Source organism: Brachyhypopomus gauderio, chromosome 17, assembly GCF_052324685.1.
Source record: "Brachyhypopomus gauderio isolate BG-103 chromosome 17, BGAUD_0.2, whole genome shotgun sequence".
Classification (NCBI taxonomy): Eukaryota; Metazoa; Chordata; class Actinopteri; order Gymnotiformes; family Hypopomidae; genus Brachyhypopomus; species Brachyhypopomus gauderio.
In genome coordinates, this window is record NC_135227.1 from 14,034,986 (window position 1) to 14,055,395 (window position 20,410).

The 20,410-nt window shown below is 43.8% G+C and overlaps 1 protein-coding gene across 2 annotated transcripts in view; it reads right to left on the bottom strand.

The window, feature by feature from the left end:
* The window catches only part of grhl1 (grainyhead-like transcription factor 1), a 16,912-nt gene extending 1,139 nt beyond the window's left edge, over positions 1–15,773 (bottom strand). Inside the window, exons 1-15 of one of the 2 annotated variants that reach the window (XM_076978108.1) lie at positions 15,613–15,773; positions 13,381–13,567; positions 12,531–12,604; positions 12,087–12,453; positions 11,391–11,473; positions 10,982–11,138; positions 10,778–10,889; positions 9,378–9,472; positions 6,782–7,028; positions 6,456–6,583; positions 3,565–3,593; positions 3,304–3,389; positions 2,074–2,159; positions 754–818; positions 1–652 (exon numbers count right to left, since the gene is read on the bottom strand). The exon at positions 1–652 is cut by the window's left edge and continues 1,139 nt beyond it. In XM_076978108.1, the coding sequence (XP_076834223.1) occupies positions 538–652; positions 754–818; positions 2,074–2,159; positions 3,304–3,389; positions 3,565–3,593; positions 6,456–6,583; positions 6,782–7,028; positions 9,378–9,472; positions 10,778–10,889; positions 10,982–11,138; positions 11,391–11,473; positions 12,087–12,453; positions 12,531–12,604; positions 13,381–13,567; positions 15,613–15,632 (1,851 nt within the window). In that variant the 5' untranslated portion in view covers positions 15,633–15,773 and the 3' untranslated portion in view covers positions 1–537. Of the gene's footprint in view, positions 653–753; positions 819–2,073; positions 2,160–3,303; positions 3,390–3,564; positions 3,594–6,455; positions 6,584–6,781; positions 7,029–9,377; positions 9,473–10,777; positions 10,890–10,981; positions 11,139–11,390; positions 11,474–12,086; positions 12,457–12,530; positions 12,605–13,380; positions 13,568–15,612 lie in introns of both variants that reach the window. The other variant, XM_076978107.1, reaches the window with a different exon arrangement.
* Positions 15,774–20,410: the final 4,637 nt, after the last annotated feature.

Sequence of the window (20,410 nt, forward strand, 5' to 3'; positions counted from 1 at the left end):
TGCCCCAGAATCCCTCCATTTTACAGCAAGACCTGCATTTGGCCCCAATGACTGTGTGCATTCAGCTCTCTTCTTTAAAGATTAAGATCTCCAGTGCTGTGGGTCTCAGAGATGAATAATACAGATACATAATCAAGAGGGCATCTGCCTTTGGAGTAACAGCTGTTTGGTAGTAGCAACTATTGGAAACGTATAGATTTTTGTTGTTATACATAAAAAACAAATGGCTCACAATCTCAGAGATGTTTCAATCAAGATAATAAAAGTCCTCACATACAACAGATATTAACCCTGTGTTCTCAAGTCATTATTTGACTCACACTTTGCATAGATTAGCATAAACCTAACATATGTCATTAGTCATGCATACACAAAGGAATATATGGAAGGAGGTTCAGAAATGAAGGTCTAGGCTACACGTAGGAAAACACAGATAAGTGCATAGAGGAAGGCCTGAGGTACCTCCAAGGCCATGCAGACAGAGACAGAGGCATGTAAACAAGTCCAGTGTGAGATGAACCTAAATATGAAGACCATTCAAATCTCAGTGAGGGTCAGCTTCACCATTCCCCCCAACTCCTCCATCTGGATCTGGAAGGTGTCCTCGTTGGAGTAATGCTTGATGATGTTGTCATCCATGTTCACCAAGATCCTGCCAAGTCAATGACATTTTTGTCTTTTAGCAACTGAATGAACGGTGCAATTCATCAGAGGGTCATGCTTTAGCTTTCTGAAGAAATCTGTGAATCTTACCCTTTCTTGCACTTCTTATAGACCTTGCCCAGTTTCTCAAGAGGAACTTCATACTTCTCTGAAATCTGAAAGAGAAGAAAGAAATCACATTTAATCTCTGGCTGGCTGACAAGGGTCCAGCAATGCAAAGTCCTCTTCCTCATAAAGGCATAACTACAAACATTGGCTGAATTATGTTATCCCAATGCAATGGCGTAGTATTAATGGAACATTTGTGAACCACGGCAAATGGATGAAGTGCCAACTCATATCATAGGCAGTTTTATTTTGATATAGAGAAGGTATAAAGCAATGTGCTTCCAAATCTCCTCTGTCTCCTGCCATTCCCTCCTGCCTATTCCCATAGCTAACAGTGGGGTAAAGTGCACTATGTCATAATCCATGCAACACACATATACACCAAGGCACGAGGATTCACAACCATGCTCATTACTCATGTGAACAAAGACACGCCATGCCATCCCTCGAACTTCAACCCAGTATGCATGCCTCGTTGTTGGCAGGCCCTGGTCTGTGACACCTAAAACCATTTGTGTGCCCTGTTACCTAGATCCCGCCTCATAACATGCGTAAACATCGTGATCACACACAGACCCTGTGCAGGCCTGGCCAGTCCCCCGTACACCTCTGGCCCATTGTTGAGTGGGGAGGTAGCAGCTCACGGGGCCGGGCCAATATCCTGTGAGGCGCCTACTTCCTGCCAGCGCAGTGCCATGATTACACCCCGCGTCCTCCGACCCTGTGCTAGTAGGGCCCTGGTATCGAACACTCAGATGGTTTTGGGGCAAATCTCACGGTCCCACTTCCACTCCCTGGGAGAGACCCACAGCTGTGTGTGGATTTGAGCAAGGCGTTGTATGGGCTGTGTAATTGCCGGGCGGGAGATGGGAGAGAGGAGAGACGCCCATGCACGCATAAACATGCATCTGATTTAACAGCAGGGCCACTCTCAAAGACTACGGCTTGGATAAAAGCACCACAATACTTGTTTGTTCTTCTCTATTAGTGTGTCCTGACACAACCCATCTGAAACAGGCTGGTTTAACATTGAAATTGCAGCAAAATGTTATTTGGAGAGGTTTTACTATAATAGATGTAGACACATCACTACGTTTAAATGTTTTTAATTAAGAAAATATATTTTAAAATGTAATAGTTAATCGTCTGCTCTTCTCCGTTTCAGATATTGGTGGGGTCTGTGTTATTTTCCCTGCTGCTTGTGGAGTCTAAAAGTGAGTAAACTGATGAAGGCCTCAGCCTCTGCTGTGAGACCCCGTGCTGACATATTGGCTGTGTTCGGACAGGGAGAGTTCAACTCACCGCCTCCACCAGCCCCTTCATCGTGGGCGTCTTCAGCATGAGGGCGTCAAACACTTCCTCGGTCTCTTTCCGCACGTACAGCAAGACTGAAAGGGCCAGAGAGAAGTGGTCATCCGTGATCATGCATGCACAAAACACACTCAAAAACAAACAGATTTGCTGGACTTCTCGAAGGTGAAGTCAAAGCTGGAAGCTTAACGAGACAGGAAAAACACGAAGCAGCCAAAGTGAACTGAGTGTCATGTGTTCTGCTGAGACCGGGCCTTTGCCTGTCCAGGGACCATTTGATCTACCCTGTGCGTTCTTGGCTCCAATGACTTTGCATCTCACATGCTGTTCCTTTCATGCTGCCCAAGCTCACAAACCCGACACTCCCCCTCCACGAACCCCTGTCACCTTTGACCTGAAGCCCCAGGGTGGAGCTCCAGTCTCCAAGGCCAGGCCGCTGGAGACAGAGTGGAAGAGGGGCAGTGTGGTGGAGCTTGGCAGAGCATGCAGGAGACTACACACCCTGCTAATGTTGGCATGTGGCCTGGCCCCACTCACACACACACACACACACACACACACACACACACACACACACACACACACACACACACTTGCACCCACTCACCAACCCTGCAGCCTCTGGCCAAGAGCCAATAGACAGGAGTGAGGGCTAGAGAAAAGCCAGCACATAGAGAGGCTGGGGTTGCGGTTGACCTGCTACTGCTGCTCTTCATTAAGCTTTAGCTGAGTTGGTTGTTATACGTGTGTGTGTGTGTGTGTGTGTGTGTGTGTGTGTGTGTGTGTGTGTGTGTGTGTGTGTGTGTGTGTGTGTGTGTGTGTGTGTGTGTGTGTGTGTGCCTGACCATGTAATGTATATAACATTCTAAGCTAGCAACAACATGCAAAATGAATAGGATGAAGCAAGCAAGGCCCTGTTGCTGGTTGAAGCAGAAACAGCTCAATCTTCCACCCCTGCTTCATAAAAAAAAACAAGAAAGTCCACATGCAGACACACACGCTGGGGACATAAAACGTGAGAGGCGTTTTAAGGCGAGGCACAGGAACTAGCACTCTAATGGCACTGCACCATGGTAACAACAACAGAACACCTGACAGGAAACAAACACACACAAGCGCACTGCACCTTTCTCTCCCTCTCACACACTCGCAAGGGGCAGCACGGGCAAAACAAACCACAAAAAACAAAGGGAGGAAGACGGTGTGGTGGCGTGCGCTCACCTCTCTTGGGTTCGTCCACTCTGGCCAGTTTGTTGGGGGGCGAGCCGAACTCGTCCTCGGAGAAGGGTAATCTCTTCATCCCCGAGCTGAAAGGGAGCGGGACACGGAGACACATGGCAGAGATTACACAGAGACTAGGCACAGAGGTGTGGTTCTGAGAACAGGGTCCCATTGACCCTGACCCAGCTTCCACACTTCCTGCCTGCACTGCAGAATAAAAGGCGACTCCTGTGGTGTCCCGAGAGTGAAAGGCACACTTACCCATCCTCTCCCTCCTCAGGTGAGAAAGGCTATACGGAGAGAAGACATGGAAAGGAAACAGAATTATTCAGTGCCTATTAATATTTATTCTCTGCTTATTATTCAATGAGACACAGACATAGGCGGCTATGAAATACCCACTGTTGCTGAAAAGCAGGAAAATGCTCCCTGCCATTCATGAATATACAATGTGCTGCATCGTAAAAATATTATAACTTGCTCTCTAATTGTAGATTGTGGTTGTTTCACCAGGAGCTGTATGGTTAGGATGCCAACAGCAATGCTATGAAACTAAGGGCCAGTGTTTAAACTCACATCATTGATGCTAATATTTAAAATATCTCCATGTTATTACTTCCACATATTGCCAGATAAAGACAGGGATATGTTAGTTACTACACCCTCCCTCTCATTCTGAACGGAGGTTTTGGGAACACGTGAGAGGGAAGAGAGGAAGAGGCTACGGCTGCCATGATGTTTTCCAAAAATGTTAAGATATGTATCTTATAGTATTATATAATTTTTCAAAACATTATATCTTGGATTCTCTATCAAGGCTCTACACCTCCCAAGCACTCTACAGCGGTGTGTCCGAGCACGGTGAGATGTCCTGCCTCTGGGCCTTGGTGTATATCTGCTGCACACACACGCACATGGCTGTGATTCACCACCTGTTAGATCACTGAGCCCAGTCAGGGTCAGCAGGGTTGCCGCTGGAACTGCCCCAGAACTCTACACCAACTTTTTTTTTGTTTGTTTTTGTTTGTTTTTTTTCAACTCTGTTTGCTAGGACAGCAAACAGGAAGGTTTATTTTTGGCTTCTGATTGCTCTCTGGGTCAAAAACTGATCTTCAACCTGGATATGGGTAACCAGGGAAGAAGCCAAAGGTCATTTTCTGGGAAGCCTCACACCCATATGCTCTAATAGAGAGCCATATGGGGTCATATAATCCAAGCAACAGCAGAAAGGTTCAATCAAGCACTGGGTGGGGGGTAGAAAGTCCAGGGAGGGACGCCTCTCCTCTGCCATCAGCTGCTAACACTGCTCTCCAGGAACATGATTAGATTCTTCAGTTCACTTCTTCAGTACCATCAGCTGAGCTAATCATGATCAAAATAGGGCAATTTAGACATGCTTTCTTATTTTCAAATGAGGAATTCTAGATGTCTTCATTACAGACATGAGCAGAAAGTGATATGAACGTGTACCAGAAGTGTGCCATAAAGAGCCCGTGCCACTGGGGCAGCATGCAGCTGTCATGTGACACTCAAGAACAGCTCTCAGGTCGCAGTGACCTGCCTGCAGCCCTGTTATCTTGCCTGTGGGTTTTATAGGAACATTTAATGCCTGCAAAGCACACTAGCATAACAGGAGTGAGTAGTGGCATACGTGGCCAATCAGTCAAGTTCATCTGATTCCACTTCAAGGAAGCTTTGTTTTCAACCACCTACGCGCAAAAGCTATGGTCTGGATCCAGGAAACATGGTTAGGTGAATTACATCCTAATCCATTTACTAAAACTGCAGAATAATCATAAATACTCCAACTCAAATTCCAACTCAGCTCTCTCTCTCTGATTTCCTGGGAATGAGTAAGCAACTCATTCTATATTATTCTCTATATTTCTATATTATACCACAGTTAGTTCCGACCCTACAATGTGATTGGCTGAGAGGCGATCTAGGAGTGCCGATATTACATGTTATAGCACTGTAACCGAAGCTCTCCATGTATTACTCCGCCACAAACAGGTAACCTAGCAACGAAGCAGCGTTTACAAGCCAAACAGCGCAACTATAAACAAGCAGCAACATTATCAAAATGAATTACAGGGAGTTCGTTAAATCTATTGGCTTCGAAAGCATTTGTTTCGATCTGAAACTGGAGGATGAAGCTATAAATGACCAGCCTGATTCCTCCAATGAGCCAAGGTTTGTCACGCTTACAAACAATGATTTGGATGAGCTGGAAATTCAGAGAAACGAAGTTAATACCGTAAAACAAACGTCCTGGGCTCTTAATATATTTACATCCTGGTTAAAAAGCAATGACATTGCAGTCGATTTTAGTATTATCAACAAAAATGAAATGAATCAGCTTTTACGCCGTTTTTATGGATCCGTCAGAAACGTGAAGGGAGAGTTATATAGCATCAGCAGCTTCGTTGGTTTAAGAGCTGGACTGAACAGATACCTGAACGAACATCCGATCAGCCGTGGATGGACAATAATTGTTGTACTTTATTTTTAATAAATTCAACTTTATCAATAGTTGTTTTTGTGTATATTTACCTCTATAATATTTATTGGGTAAGGCTATTCCAGTGTTGTGTAAGTTTAGCAGCGAGCCATTGAATGGAACTATTTTAACTGGCGGAGTATTTTACCAAACAGGTCGTATTTTCTCATCCTCTTTTACTCAAAATCTTTCAATAAACAGCGATAATGGAACTGTGGTATAATCGCAATAATACACTCGAGGTTCGTGCTATAACGGGTAATATCGGCACTGCTGTGCTGATCTACGGCACTCGGCCTGCGGCCTCGTGCCTACGACCGCAGCACAGCAGTGCCGATATTACCCGTTATAGCACTCCCTCTCGTGTATTATTGCGTCATTACATCATTCTAATAGAATAAATATCTGACCCCCCCTTGTGCAGTTATGCTCTGGGACTCTACGGCACTACATGTACAAGTTCGCCTGTGTACATTTCAGTGGAGCTCATGAGATGTGCCTCTGAGAGATATCACTGCTGTTCTGAGGTCAGTTTATTTGAACATGCATAAAAGTCGACTGGATGCTGCTTAGTGATTATATCAGATAATGGATATAAGATGCACCAGCGATGTGACTGTTTTGAGGAATAAGAGGAAGTGGTGATACTTACATGACGCTGGAAGCTAGCAAAGTGGATGTCTGGGATGAAGAGGACGGGCTGCGTCTCCAGGTCCGTCATCATCTTGAAGGTGGTGATGTCACTGCGCTTGTGCAAGAGGGGCACTTTGACATCTGAGACTGGGGGAGAATCGAAAACGCATAAGCGACGCTCTGACAACTCCCGAGTTAATCACGTGGGTCATTACCAGCATTAGCGGGTAATGTAAAGTAAAGCACCCCATCAAACATTTATACTCATCGTCATCATCATCATCATCATCATCGTCATCATCATCATCACACAAGCGAGCAGGAGGCATCGGGGGTCTCACTCACAGGCCGCTAGGTTGGGGTTCACGTCGGCGCACTTGCCCTTCCTGCGCGACTGCTTGCGCTCCTCGTCGCGGATCTTGCGCTCGGCGCCCTTGTCGCAGAAGACCTTGATCTGGCAGTAGGCGCGGTGGATGGGCTTGTTGCTTCGGTTGTTGTAGCTGTACGTGTCGATCTGCAGGTTGAGGGGGAGCCCCTTCACCCCCTTTTGGGAGGAGAAGTCTGTGCTCAGACAGTTGACGGAGATGAAGATCTGAGGAGGACGGTCAGAGAGGGTTTTCCATTAACTCGGGTTGCAGGACAGGATCAAGCTAAGGGCTCCACTGAGCGACGGTGCGTGTCGGACGGGTTGCAAGTGTGACTGCATTATGTTACTTAATGTGGTGTTTTTTAGCTTTATGGCATAAAGATCTAAAATAGTTCAACTACAAAATATATTGATTTAAGAGAGTTCTCTTGAACGAGGTCTTGCGAGGACATCGCTTGATGCCTGTAGAAACTAAATTGATTGATGTCGCCCTCTTTTGGCTCATCCATGCAATCGCATGTGGCATTAGGTCCATGTTAAACTGTTCAATCTTCTATATATATTGAAAATGGGCTAAATATGTATTATATATAGCCTTCTGTTTCAGAACTCACATACTGTCATTAAAATACATATGCCCGCTATGAATATCATTTGGAATAAGATTATTATAAGTCATGACAATCCAAAAGAAATACATTTTACAAATGAAATAAAAATCATTTAGTAAAATGTTATTGCAACTTTATAAAATAAAGTTATCTTCAAAGTTAACTTTATAGATAAACTGTATTAAAAATTAACAGGAAGTCTTAAACTTTCCACAAGTGCCTGGTCTCCAGTTACTGACTGTTACACAAAATATGTTCCACTAGGTGGCACTAAAGACACAATAATGTGCCTGCCAAGTCAACTCAGTCCCCTCCGTCTTTCACTTCCACTCTGCACTGTGTATGTATACAGGTGAGTCAATACTTCAAAACAATTATTAACATTTAGTTAATCATTTCTACCAAGTAGGGTGATCATATCAATTTGAGTTTTGTAATCACTATGAACACCAAATACTAAATATCTCCACATCTGTCAGTCTCCGTCTGTCTCCTTGTCTGCCTCTCTCTCTCTCTCTCTCACACACACACACACACACACACACACACACACACACACACACACACACACACACACAGTAAACATACAGCCCTTCAGAGAGTGAGCACACGGATGAGAATCCTATGACCCCATGCATATCTCGTGATCTAGATCCTGTATTTTAACACAACAGGCACTTGTGGCTGCTTCATTTCAGTCATGACTCATGAATACATCACTGTTTATTATCCTAAGCACACAGGGATGATGACAAACACTGAGCCCACACTCACTTTAAAGGAAAGTGGAGACCGCTGACCATTTAGGCCCTGGTTTGAGAGCCTGGTGAGAAGAGTCTGATCTAGTCTGTAGAGATGGGTTCGAGTCTAGCTGTCACTTTGTGACGTGTTGCGCCAGACCTGTCTTGATGTACCCGTCAAACGGGATTCCGAAAGGTCATCAGCTTTAAGTTCTCCACTCCCCTGCATCATTTCCTCATTCTTGTTCGTGCAGTTTTAGATGTGTGTCTCACCCAAACCTCTCTGACTGCATCACACAATAGGACTGACAGGTCAAATGGGCAAGCACCGTGTCTCAACCGCTAAGACGCTAACACACACACACACACACACACGTACGCATGCACACACACCTTTTTTCTCAGCTACACAATTAAGTAGGCATGTCTACCTTTGTCCAACCCAACAAACTGTATTTTCTTTTCCATCATCCTTTCAGCATAACAAACAAGGCACAGTATTAGTCAAGATATAAGAGGGCACTTAAAACCTAAACATAAGGCAGGGCATGGAAACTCCCTGATTCACATTAGCTTGCAGTTAGTTAGCTCCTTTCTGATCGCACCTCTCCGACTCGAAGAATCATACATTTGGTATGGTTCTCCTGAACAACGCCCATTGTTTGAGTAATCACACTGCACTGTCTATTTTGTCTATAAATCTCCCCTAGAGTCCTTCTTTGCTGGCAGGGCAGGTTTATTTTAGGATGCAAGTCTTCTACACACACACACTAACACGGGACCCTCAGAGTAAAAAAAAAAAAAACAAAAACAAAAGACAGGCTAAATATTTGTATTCCATCACGAACTGACGGCCTGTTGCTTTGTAAGCTGAAGTAAGACACTAGCATGTAATCTTCATACATATCCTGAAGTGATACGATGTTCCATTACAAAAAGCGACACAAAAGAACAGATTGTAGATATATGTAGATAACATCTCAACACATTTACCAAAACTCAATTTAAAAGGTCCCATAAGTAAGACTTTCTATTAAAAACTAAATTCTTGACTATAGTTAGGAACATTTCTGTGGAAATTAAGGCTCAATGTGGTCTCTTCAGAGCATCTCACATGCAACCCCTGCTAACAGCACAAATGAAACTACACTTTTGCTGAATCTTTTAACCTTCAGTCATCTACAAATTCTCAAGGAGCGATTACGACGTCCTCTCAGCCCTACCTTCGCCTCCTCGTTTATGTCCCATGTGAAGGAGATTGCGTTGTAGGAGATCTCCTCGATGTTGCTGATTGTGTTGAAGCTCTCCTTGTAGTCGGCTGTGGACAGTGGGAGATGCCGAGGTTAGCGAGAATGCACAGAGGAGGGTGGAGGCAGATGGAAGCTGCAGGAGGAGGAGAGGAGCGGAGGAGAAGAGCGGAGGAGAGGAGCGGAGGAGAAGAGCGGAGGAGAGGAGCGGAGGAAAGGAGCAGACACAACAGCACGCTGCTGTGTTTGGGCAGGCCAGGTGAAGGGGAACAGGACAACCTCCCCTCATGCTGTGAGCTATTAATAAAGGACAGGTAAAACTGGACTTCCTCCAGATCCTCAGGTTTTAAAGGCTCTCTGTAGCCTCTGCCAATTTTCACCGGCCAGCAAAGTAAGTGGCAACATGGATCACGTTTGTCCAGGTTTACTTTGAATATCGCACGTTGCCTTAATAAGTTTCGGCCTAGAGTTAAGGCAACGTGTGATGCTACCTGTCATGCTGAAGACTACTGACACGTGAAGCTCTAAATCTCCATTGCCAGCTGGAGTCAGCCTCGCTGGAGGCCCAGACAAAGGGGCCATGCTAGCTCTTTGGTTTGTTGTGGGTTGGGTGTTAGGACTGATGTCTGCCACTCTTCTATTCCTGGAAGAGATGGGCCATTCGCCTCCCTACACCTGCAGCCCACACGAGTCCACTTTGTGGATGGTAAACAAACAGGATCATAAATCCTTTCTCCCTCTACCCTCCCCCCGTTTGCTCTGTATTATGACTTCACCCTTTAATCTGCAGAGCATTTTGTCCATAGTATGACTTCCCTCTAATCTGCAGTGTATTTTCTCTGTAGTATGACCTTACTCTTTAATCTGCAGTGTATTTTCTCTGTAGTATGACTTCACTCTTTAATCTGCAGTGTATTTTCTCTGTAGTACGGCTTTACTATTTAATCTGCACTGTAGTATGGCTTCACTCCTTAATCTGCAGAGCGTTTGACTGTTGTACGGCTTTACTCTTTAATCTGCAGACCATGCACTGAGTCTATAAGAAATCACATAAAAATCAAATTTCATACTTAGTGACCAAACAGACTATAAACCTTTATACAACTAACTAGGTAAATACCGGGGGCCCTCTGTACATATGCCCAGCATAACTCTGTAGTCACGTCATAAGTGTAACTTGTTATTTCAATTTTACTGGGCTGCAATGTAGACATGCTGCAAATTATTCTTGAAAACATTCTTGAAAGCTACTGTTGGTCTTTGTGTCTACCATTGTTCTTATTATATTGTGCTTGTGAAAAGGGAAAGTTGTGAGAAAGTGGGGATGATGGAACAGTGTGGGCTCAGTGGCGCTGAACCCAGGAGAGTCTCCTCACCGATGTCGATGCACCTCTGCTTGGCTGTGTGTTGTCTAGAGTGCCAGTACTTCCAGTGCTTGAGCTGATCATCTCTGCATTTCTCCTCCCCAAACACCACCATCACCACACTCTGCCAACACAGCACCACCAATGCTTACGTGTGTGCAACATACGTGTTACCACACACACACACACACACATGCAGACACATGCCCAACTTACCCTGACTTTGCAGATCGGGTGATGCAGGACTTTGCTGTTGTCTGTCTCCTTTAGAGTGATAGGATAGAACTGGCCCTTGTTGAGATATGTCATTGTACCATCACCAGACTTCTGCCGGAGGGACTTTGAAGCTTCCAGTGTGTATTCGAAGTTATTTCTGTCAAACAAATGCAAAACCATCTCTGCTATGATATTCGGTTTCCATTATCCACTGAGACCAGGGTACTTGAAACCAAATACAGAATGATCTTTAGAACGATCCACTTTAATCGTGGAGTGTTTTGGGGGCGTCGGGAACATAGTCAGGTGACACGGTGTGCGTTTGTTTTCATGGTGGCATGGAGGCCGACTCTCGGCCATGGCTGCCCGGCGTTATACAGCAGTGCAGAGAGGCCTGAGCGCGTCTTACCCCGACACGGCATCGAAAGCAGCGTACTCCTCCTGTGCCATGGAGGCCATGCGTAACTGGAGATCCCCTGGGAATGAGAACACCTGCAGAGCACAAAAGAGCGGGCGCGAGGACCCAGCATGAGCGCAAACAGCCACGCCACGACCCCGCTCCCACCCCACCAGGGCGCAGAGCCACAGGGCAAACAACACAAGCCCCCTACCCCTCCCCCCTCCCCCAACCTCCACACAAGCCCAGCCCAGCTCACTGCTTGTACAGGGTGTTGCTAGGTCTTTCCTAAATACCCCCCACCATCAGCCCTACTAATATAGGTTTAATTTAGAAAAGAAAGACGGCGTGGGGGGGGGGGGGGGGGGGGGGGGGGGGGGGGGGGGGGACGTTGGGAGAGAGGGAAAGAGAGAGAAGGCCCTGGCTATTGTGCAGGAGGAAAATACAGCACTTTATTGTGCAGGCGAGACAATGGCATAATGACATGCTAGCCACTATTCTGGCTACGTTCAAATAACATTACCAGCAGTGCACTGCTGGCTGTGGAGTCTGCTGTATATGTGATATCATATGAGGGTGGGAGACAGAGTGGTGGGGGGGGGGGGGGGGGGGAGTGTGAGAAAAGGGGAGAAAGATGAAGGAGTCTGGGAGGGCTGCACACAATGGCTAGCTGAAGGAGTACAGGGGGACGTTTGCCCAAAGACGCACCTCTTGAGACCCATCCTTGAAGGTCTCTGGGAAGGTGGAGTCAGGCGTGCGGGGCTGAGTGTTGGGGCTGAACTGGCTGTGGGCTAGCTGCCTCTCAAACACCACAGCATGGCTGTCGGACTCCGCGCAGTGGGGGTTCGGCACGGTGACAGAGAACCCGTGTGAGGGCCCCTCGGTCTTCACGGGGTAGTTGGGGACAGCGGCAATGGACACGGTGACCGTGGTGTCTGGTGAGGGGAAGAGCGGACGCTTATCCTGGGCCAGCTGGTTGCTGGGAAGGACGATGTTCAGGGGGACCCCCTTGAGAACCTGGATCCTGTTCTCAGCTGGAGCCATGGGAGACTCTGGGATGGGAGCCATCAGGTTCCTGCTACAGAAGAGCACAGACGTCATCCCACCGTACCAGCAGCGTTGTCGGTAATGCTGCTTTGAAGGAGACGTCACCTTTTGTTGGGATCCACATCAGAGCTGAGGATGTCGGCCTTTGGCTGAGATATTGTCCTCTTTTCCCGTGGCACCTGGGCAAAGCAAACAGTCTCTGTTAACCCAACTGCACAGAGCTTTATCTTCATCTCCCTGTTATATAATCCAGTGGACATACAGTGTACTGCATTCATTGTCCTGGGTACTACATCAAATAGGAGCATTTGAAATCTCAGGTCAGATTAAAGCAAATGAATATTATATAGTATTCAGAATAAAATTAACAATATTAAATGTATTATTAATAAATAAACAGTAGTAATAATAAATAGATCATTAGAGTATATGTGAGTGATGTGTAAATGTAATCCACCATTTATGGTCACTGAAGTTCTATTTAAAATTTTAAAAATAATAATAACATTTTAGAATTAAAATTTCATTCTGTATGTCAGGATTCCGACCATGTCCATGCATGAAACATGGCACCATAGGTAAACATGTAAACAGATAAGGTCTTCTAATCCATCTGAAACAAAGTCAATTTACTAGTCCCTTTGTGCAAACAACCTGTTTTAACATTATCCCTTTTATTGCGTCTTAATAAGCAAGAGATGGCATGCTGATTTAGGTAGGCTTCAGTGTACAGACAGCCCTTAGCAATTATTGACTCAGATCTTACAAACTGCCCAACTCTGACCTGACCTCCCTAAGCCTTTGCCACTGGACACGGTCATAATCAATCACACCCCAAGGAGCTGAAAATGTCCAGCAGCTAAGACTGTCTTGGGATCAGTTTCTGCCCTTTTTGCTCCTTGTCTCGTGAGTACTCAGACGCGGAGGGGCTGAGCTGAGACGTGAGGTGTCGTGCCTTGTAGTAGTCGTACAGCAGCCCCAGAGCGGCTGCACTGTCCTCGTCTCCATTGATGCTCATCATAGCCTTTGTGGCGGCGGTGAGAGGGTTCTCCAGGAAGGACTTCCAGGCCTCGTCCTCGCTTGTAAAGGCCCGCCTCTGGCTATAGGCGGGGTCATTCTGTAGCACCAGCACCGCCCGCTTACTGTGAGGGACAGACAGGAGACAGGGAGCATGAACTGGGACACTTATGCTCAAGAGGAACCAGTAAGAAATTTCAGGTGGATAGGAGGTCATGGCAATAATAACTGCTCCACCGAAGGAGTCATACTGGTGATGTGCTGTTCTGCTGTCTTATAAACTGAACTGAAAATGACAGAGGGAAGGTACTTTGTTATAGAAAAACAGTCAAAGGTCTCCCTTATCGCACTGATCTACTGAAGAACCTGTCTGAAAGTGGAATAAATCTCAGCCGCTTCCTGTCTGACAAGATGTTCTACTGGCTCTTCCAGTAAGACAGACAGAGATCATGGTTTCTCATTGGATGGCTCTCAGGAATCTGGGCAAAGTGATCTTAACATACCAGAACTTTGTGTTAAAGCACTTATTGTTCGTTTGGAAAAGCTGTTATACATCTTTTACACACACATCACTAGGATCACATTTGCTATCATCAGCATCACATTCTTAAGGTAGAAAATATAATTTGACATTGGCCATTTTCTTCAGTTGGCTTACACATTTTTTTTACATTTATTCGCTGACTATTGTGAGACATGGGTGTTTACTGTGTGTAGCGTCTTGACAAGACAAGATGTAAGATAATGGGGGGCGGAGGCAAAATTGTTTCCACAAATGGCACCTTAACAATGTTAATTATTAAACATTGTTATTACTGTTATTTTGTTTATTTATTTTTTGCTGTTGTTGTATAAAATAACAACTAGGCCTAATTCCCAATAAGTGTTAGCCTAAAAAATTTTGTAAAGCAAAATTATTTTTGCATAATAATTCACGGAAAGGAATTATTTTTTTTTTTCTTTAGAGATTAATTCTTTTAAACTGAATACATCATGTATGCGTTTGAATTGAATACATCGTGTTAACTGACTGTTTACCATTCGCTCAAGGGACAACGGCAATATTATAATCCTGGTGTCCGCGCCGTTGCTATGACAAAACGTTGCTTCTATATAGGTTAAAGCAAAGGGATTACAAGTAATTTGATAACTAATTGTGCTATTATTTAACTTTCTCTCTGTTTGATTTTAAACCTGCAACCCGATAGATCCGTTATCTTAGGACAATAAAACCTGAATGGACACGCAATCCCGCTATTAAAACAAGGGGGTTGACCATGCGCGAAATTTGGAATAATGCGGTTTGAACTGCATCCTTACTAAATCCCAAAGGAAAAAAAGGTTTCCGCTGGGATTGAGAGTTAACTTCATCCCATCCTGCCTGGACCCTTGAAGACAGTTTAGGCAGTTTCTGCATGTGCTTCGGTTATCCAGTGAAAACTGTATTATGAACGTAGAGGTTTGTTACATAGGTGTTTGGGTCGTCCTGTTGAGACAATAATCTGAAAACTAAAAAAAAAAAAACGTTTAGACGATGTGGCATCAAATTCTGTTTATATTTGCGAGTTTTAAACAATGTACAAAAGGCTTAAACACACTTTGTCCCCGGCAAGAAACAGCCAACGCCTAGAAGGTGTACAATTTCACTAGAGTCAACAGACTCCTCGTCGTTGCGCTGAAAATCAAAAACATAAGACTTCATCTTAAAGTTTTATATCTCCGCTCAATTCAGGTCAGCACCAAACGCCTCGACACACTCGAGTACAACTACACGGAGCACACATCCACTCAAAGTCTGAACCATGGTCATTATTTTATATTAAATCCCATCACGAATGTATTTAAAAATGTAAAAAGCTTCATGTGAGGCGAGAAGCTTCATGTAACGGCCGAGGTGAGGCGGGCGCGCGCGACAGGTGCAGCTACACCTGTGAACCGAGCGCGTTACAACATGACAGGTGGAAACTACACACCGCGGCAGCTCTGGCGATTTAACCAACCTTCACTTTTAGATAACTAACCGATACAGTCAAACGTGTCTACACTGAGAGTCCAAACGTTTACAAAGCCATTGGGTACCGGCGTATACTTTCCAGTCAGAGGGTACAATCTGTGATAGCGTCAAAGTGGATAGTCTTATGGACCTTCGGTAGTGACTGCAGACACTTACTTGTCATGCTCCTGTGACATCTCGTTTGGTCGGACTGGACTTTCTAGTTGGTACTGTATATCCGACCCGTCTTCTTCTCTAGAGAAACCAGGGAATGAGGGCTACTTTGGAGTTGTCTGAGCGAGAACGGGTTTTGTTGGCTTTTCTTGCTTTTTGGGATATACTTAAAATTTGGGGCCGGTTTTACCTGTGACTGGGCACTGGATTGGGTTACACCTGAGAGGCGGTGCTTACGCATCGACACTTAGGACGAACTTCTGATTGGCTCATCCAATCACAAAGCCATAAACACTGTCTTCGATAACCTCTGAATATGCATATGGGATTAGCGGTACCTTCTTAGGCCTATAGGTGTATCGATATGTGATTATCTGATCATTTATGAGGCCACAATGACGAAATTCATAAACGAAGTCATATATAGCCTAACATTAAGATCTGCCTACATTTGTTACACCCTGGTAAAATTGTAAATTTTAAATATAACACAATCAGCCCTGATCTGGCTGTGTGATTTGCTTAGGTGTAAATAATTTAGTCATGTAGCATTTTAACCATGAAATAAACTCGGGCACACACACAGTATATGTAGTTATATGTATGTCTTACATTTAATGTAATGTATTAAGTTTAATATTTACACAAATGTCACATCCTCACAGAATTTATGATTTCTGAAAAAAAGCTTTGTGTTATTATTGACAAATCAAAAAGCATTTCCTGCCCAGAGCCAAGTTTCACATTTCTGTCTCTCTTCAATTGCATCTGAAAGAGGGAGTCACTTTCTGCTGAAACCACAATCTAAAGAGGGGCTATTATGGGCTGGCAAAGGGAGGGGATAAGGTCATTAATGATGCACAATGGTGGGCAGGGAGTTTCCCTGAGTACTGTGACCAAACACAGTTCCAGCTAGTTTAATTCACATATGATCAAATTCTACATTTAAAGGGGATAAGAATTAAACCTAGCAAGAAAATTATTGTATGTTTCTCCCTCCCTCACATACCCTCAAATAAAAAGCTATGCATCAACTTGAATCACTACAATGAAATAAACTGATAGAAAGTATAGAAAACTGAAAGTATAATCTGATATTTACAGAGAAAAGTTTCATGCTGCTGGCAAATTGTAGTTTAAATACTTTCTGAGAGACTAAATATGATCACTGACATTAAATAATTGTAATACTTGATCTTGATAAATTATACAATCAGTGGTTGTGGACAAAATAATCAAAATAATAATAAATTAATTTTAAAAAATATTGCACAACTACATTATACACTTTAGTGAAAATAAAAAACCAAAGTACTAACATTAGGCTACATTTAAAAACAAGAAAACCACCAAGTCTCCTCAAAGTACATATAATCTGTTATTTCCTATCTGTGTGCACATTATTCTTTTGGTCTTGACTGATTAAAAAACAATACTGAGTACAATGAGAACACTTTAACTGGATTCCTAATAGTATATTAAAATATTAGAAAGTATCACTTTTATGAAATTACATTATAAAAGTCCAGAATGAAAGTAAAACAATGAGAGAAGAGGGGACAGTGAAGATAAATGTTTTCTTCTTTAAGACAGTTATGCCAAAAAAAAATTCATGCAACAATAAATTGACAAAACCCATCTTTGTGGTGTGTATAATAAACATAGGCTATACTTGCAAGCCACTACTAAAGAGCAGAAAATGATGGACACATGGACGTAGTTTTGATTTCATAAGTGGGGGGGACACAACCTGGGGTGGCGAACTGTTGAGCGGGGGGGGGGGGGGGGGGTTGAATGAAAATTGTTGAGCGCTGTGAACAAAAATTGTTGAGCGGGGGGGGGGGGGGGGGGGGGTGAGCTCGGAGCTGCATGATCCTAGTGCTAGATTTGTCGCTATTTGGATATTGTTTTTTTAACCGTTAAAAAGTGGGGGGGACATGACTTCGTCGCTACTTAAATATTTGGTTTTAACTGTAAAAACTGGGGGGGACCAAACCCGGCTTTTGAAAAAGTGGGGGGGACATGTCCCCCCCGCCCCCCCCCCCAAAACTACGTCCGTGGATGGACAGATTTTTCACTAAATTCTACCTCAGGGATTCATTTGCATATATTTTGACTTGAAAAACACTTCAAGTAGACAAGGGGCAGATGTTTAACTTTTTGACAGTTCTCAACATGCAGTTTAGGACTAGGCAAATTCAAACTTTACTACAAGATTTACTGCAGTTAAATATTCTTTAGCTTTAATGGTATATGGTAAATTTTTTGTGACTGCAGTGATTCTCTTCTTATAACAGTGACCACTTAGCTAAGCAGAAACACAATGGCTTTAGTGGTTTCTTCAAAATTAGAAATGAAAAGCTTACAAAATAATGTCTTTTTCAAGGAAGCACTCGTTAGTTATAGTGAATGTTTTTTGAATAAACTACAGGTCTCACGGTATTCTGCATTAACTACACAAAGGCCAGACATGTTATACTCTCTAATTAAATATACTGTTAGTGATAGGTTGTTAGGGGACTTGTGGCTATGTCCAATACATCTTTGCTTCTGCGGTTTGATTTTAGAGTCCATAAACTAAGGGTGGCTGTGAAGAAGTCATCAGAAGTAGCTCAACAGGCTAATCAGTGGTTGTGGATGAGGAGACAGTGAAATGCAGTAGGAATGTTTGAGATGTTCGGTCTTGGTACATGGCGGACTGGGTAGGTGAGTTGGGTTGTGTGTTATGAAATGCAGTAGATCCAGATGGAACCGGCAGCACCGAGCATTTATTTATTAACGGTGCCAGTGCAACTTGGAATGGCCTTCGTCACCTGGGAGGGCAGTTTGGGTTTACGTTTAAAGAGCTGCAGCTGGGTTTCAAACTGAGCCTGGAGAGGAGGAAGACTGGGCCACCAGACTTCACAGTTCAGCCTCCTGAATGTGTTGTGGGCTTAATCCAGTGAAACCCAGATGAAGGGAGGTGTCTACCTGATGACCCCTGTGAAGAGCTTGTGGTTGTGGTTTCTGCTATGAGATGAATGGGAGGGGCTTTGTGGGAAACTCTAATGGTTTGGCACAAGATATTTGACATTTTACCCTGTGTGTAATTACAATTACAAACAAATCTACAGCATGAATATAATCTGATATTAAAAACTTAAAATGGCCATAAATTAAAAATAATTAATAATAACTGGATCCTGCACCAACACACATGCATACAGTTGGGAAAATAAGTATTTAGTCAGTCACCAATTGTGCAAGTTCTCCCACTTAAACAGATGAGAGAGGCCTGTAATTGACATCATAGGTAGACCTCAACTATAAGAGACAAAATGTGAAAAAAAATTGAGAAAATCATTTTGTCTGACTTTTAAAGAATTTATTTGCAAATAATGGTGGAAAATAAGTATTTGGTCACCTACAAACAAGCAAGATTTCTGGCTGTCACAGACCTGTAACTTCTTTTTTAAGAGGCTCCTCTTTCCCCCACTCATTACCTGTATTAATGGCACCTATTTGAAGTCGTTAACAGTATAAAAGACACCTGCCCACAACCTCAAACAGTCACACTCCGAACTCCACTATGGTGAAGACGAAAGAGCTGTCGGAGGACACCAGAAACCGAATTGTAGGCTGGGAAGACTGAATCTGCAATAGGCAAGCAGCTTGGTGTGAAGAAATCTACTGTGGGAGCAATAATCAGAAAATGGAAGACCTACAAGACCTCTACTAATCTCCCTCGAACTGGGGCTCCACGCAAGATCTCAGCCCGTGGGGTCAAAATGATCACAAGAACGGTGAAGAAAAGTTCCAGAACCACAAGGGGGGATCTAGTGAATGACCTGCAGAAAGCTGGGACCAACGTTACAAAGGCTACCATCAGCAACACACTACGACGCCAGGGACTCAGATCTTGCAGTGCCAGACGTGTCCCCCTGCTTAAGCCAGGCACGTCTGAAGTTTGCTAGAGAGCATTTGGATGTTCCAGAAGAGTATTGGGAGAATGTCATATGGTCAGATGAAACCAAAGTAGAACTATTTGGTAAAAACACAACTCGTCGTGTTTGGAGGACAGTGAATGCTGAGTTGCATCCAAAGAACACCATACCAACTGTCAAGCATGGGGGAGGCAACATCATGTTTTGGGGCTGTTTCTCTGCAAAGGGACCAGGACGACTGGTCCGTGTACATGAAAAAATGAATGGGGCCATGTATTGTGAGATTTTGGGTGCAAACCTCCTTCCATCAGCAAGGGCAATGAAGATGAAACGTGAGGAGATCTGCATGGAGGAATGGGCCAACATACCAGCAACAGTGTGTGCCAACCTTGTGAAGACTTACAGAAAACGTTTGACCTCTGTCATTGCCAACAGAGGATATACAACAAAGTATTGAGATGAACTTTTGTTATTGACCAAATACTTATTTTCCACCATTATTTGCAAATAAATCAGACAAAATGATTTTCTCAATTTTTTTTTCACATTTTGTCTCTCATAGTTGAGGTCTACCTATGATGTCAATTACCGGCCTCTCTCATCTTTTTAAGTGGGAGAACTTGCACAATTGGTGACTGACTAAATACTTATTTTCCCCACTGTACATATACACACACATACTGTCTTCTTCAATGTCCCAGTGAAGTGTTTATTTATTCTGATCAGAGGAACATCTGCTTGTGGAGTGTTTGTGTTTACATTCATATCTTGGGATCAGTTTAAACTACAGGAACTTACATCATCTCTCAACTCACAGGTTTAACAGCAGTAATATTACATAAATATGATTACTCAGTAATATTAGATAAACCTATATA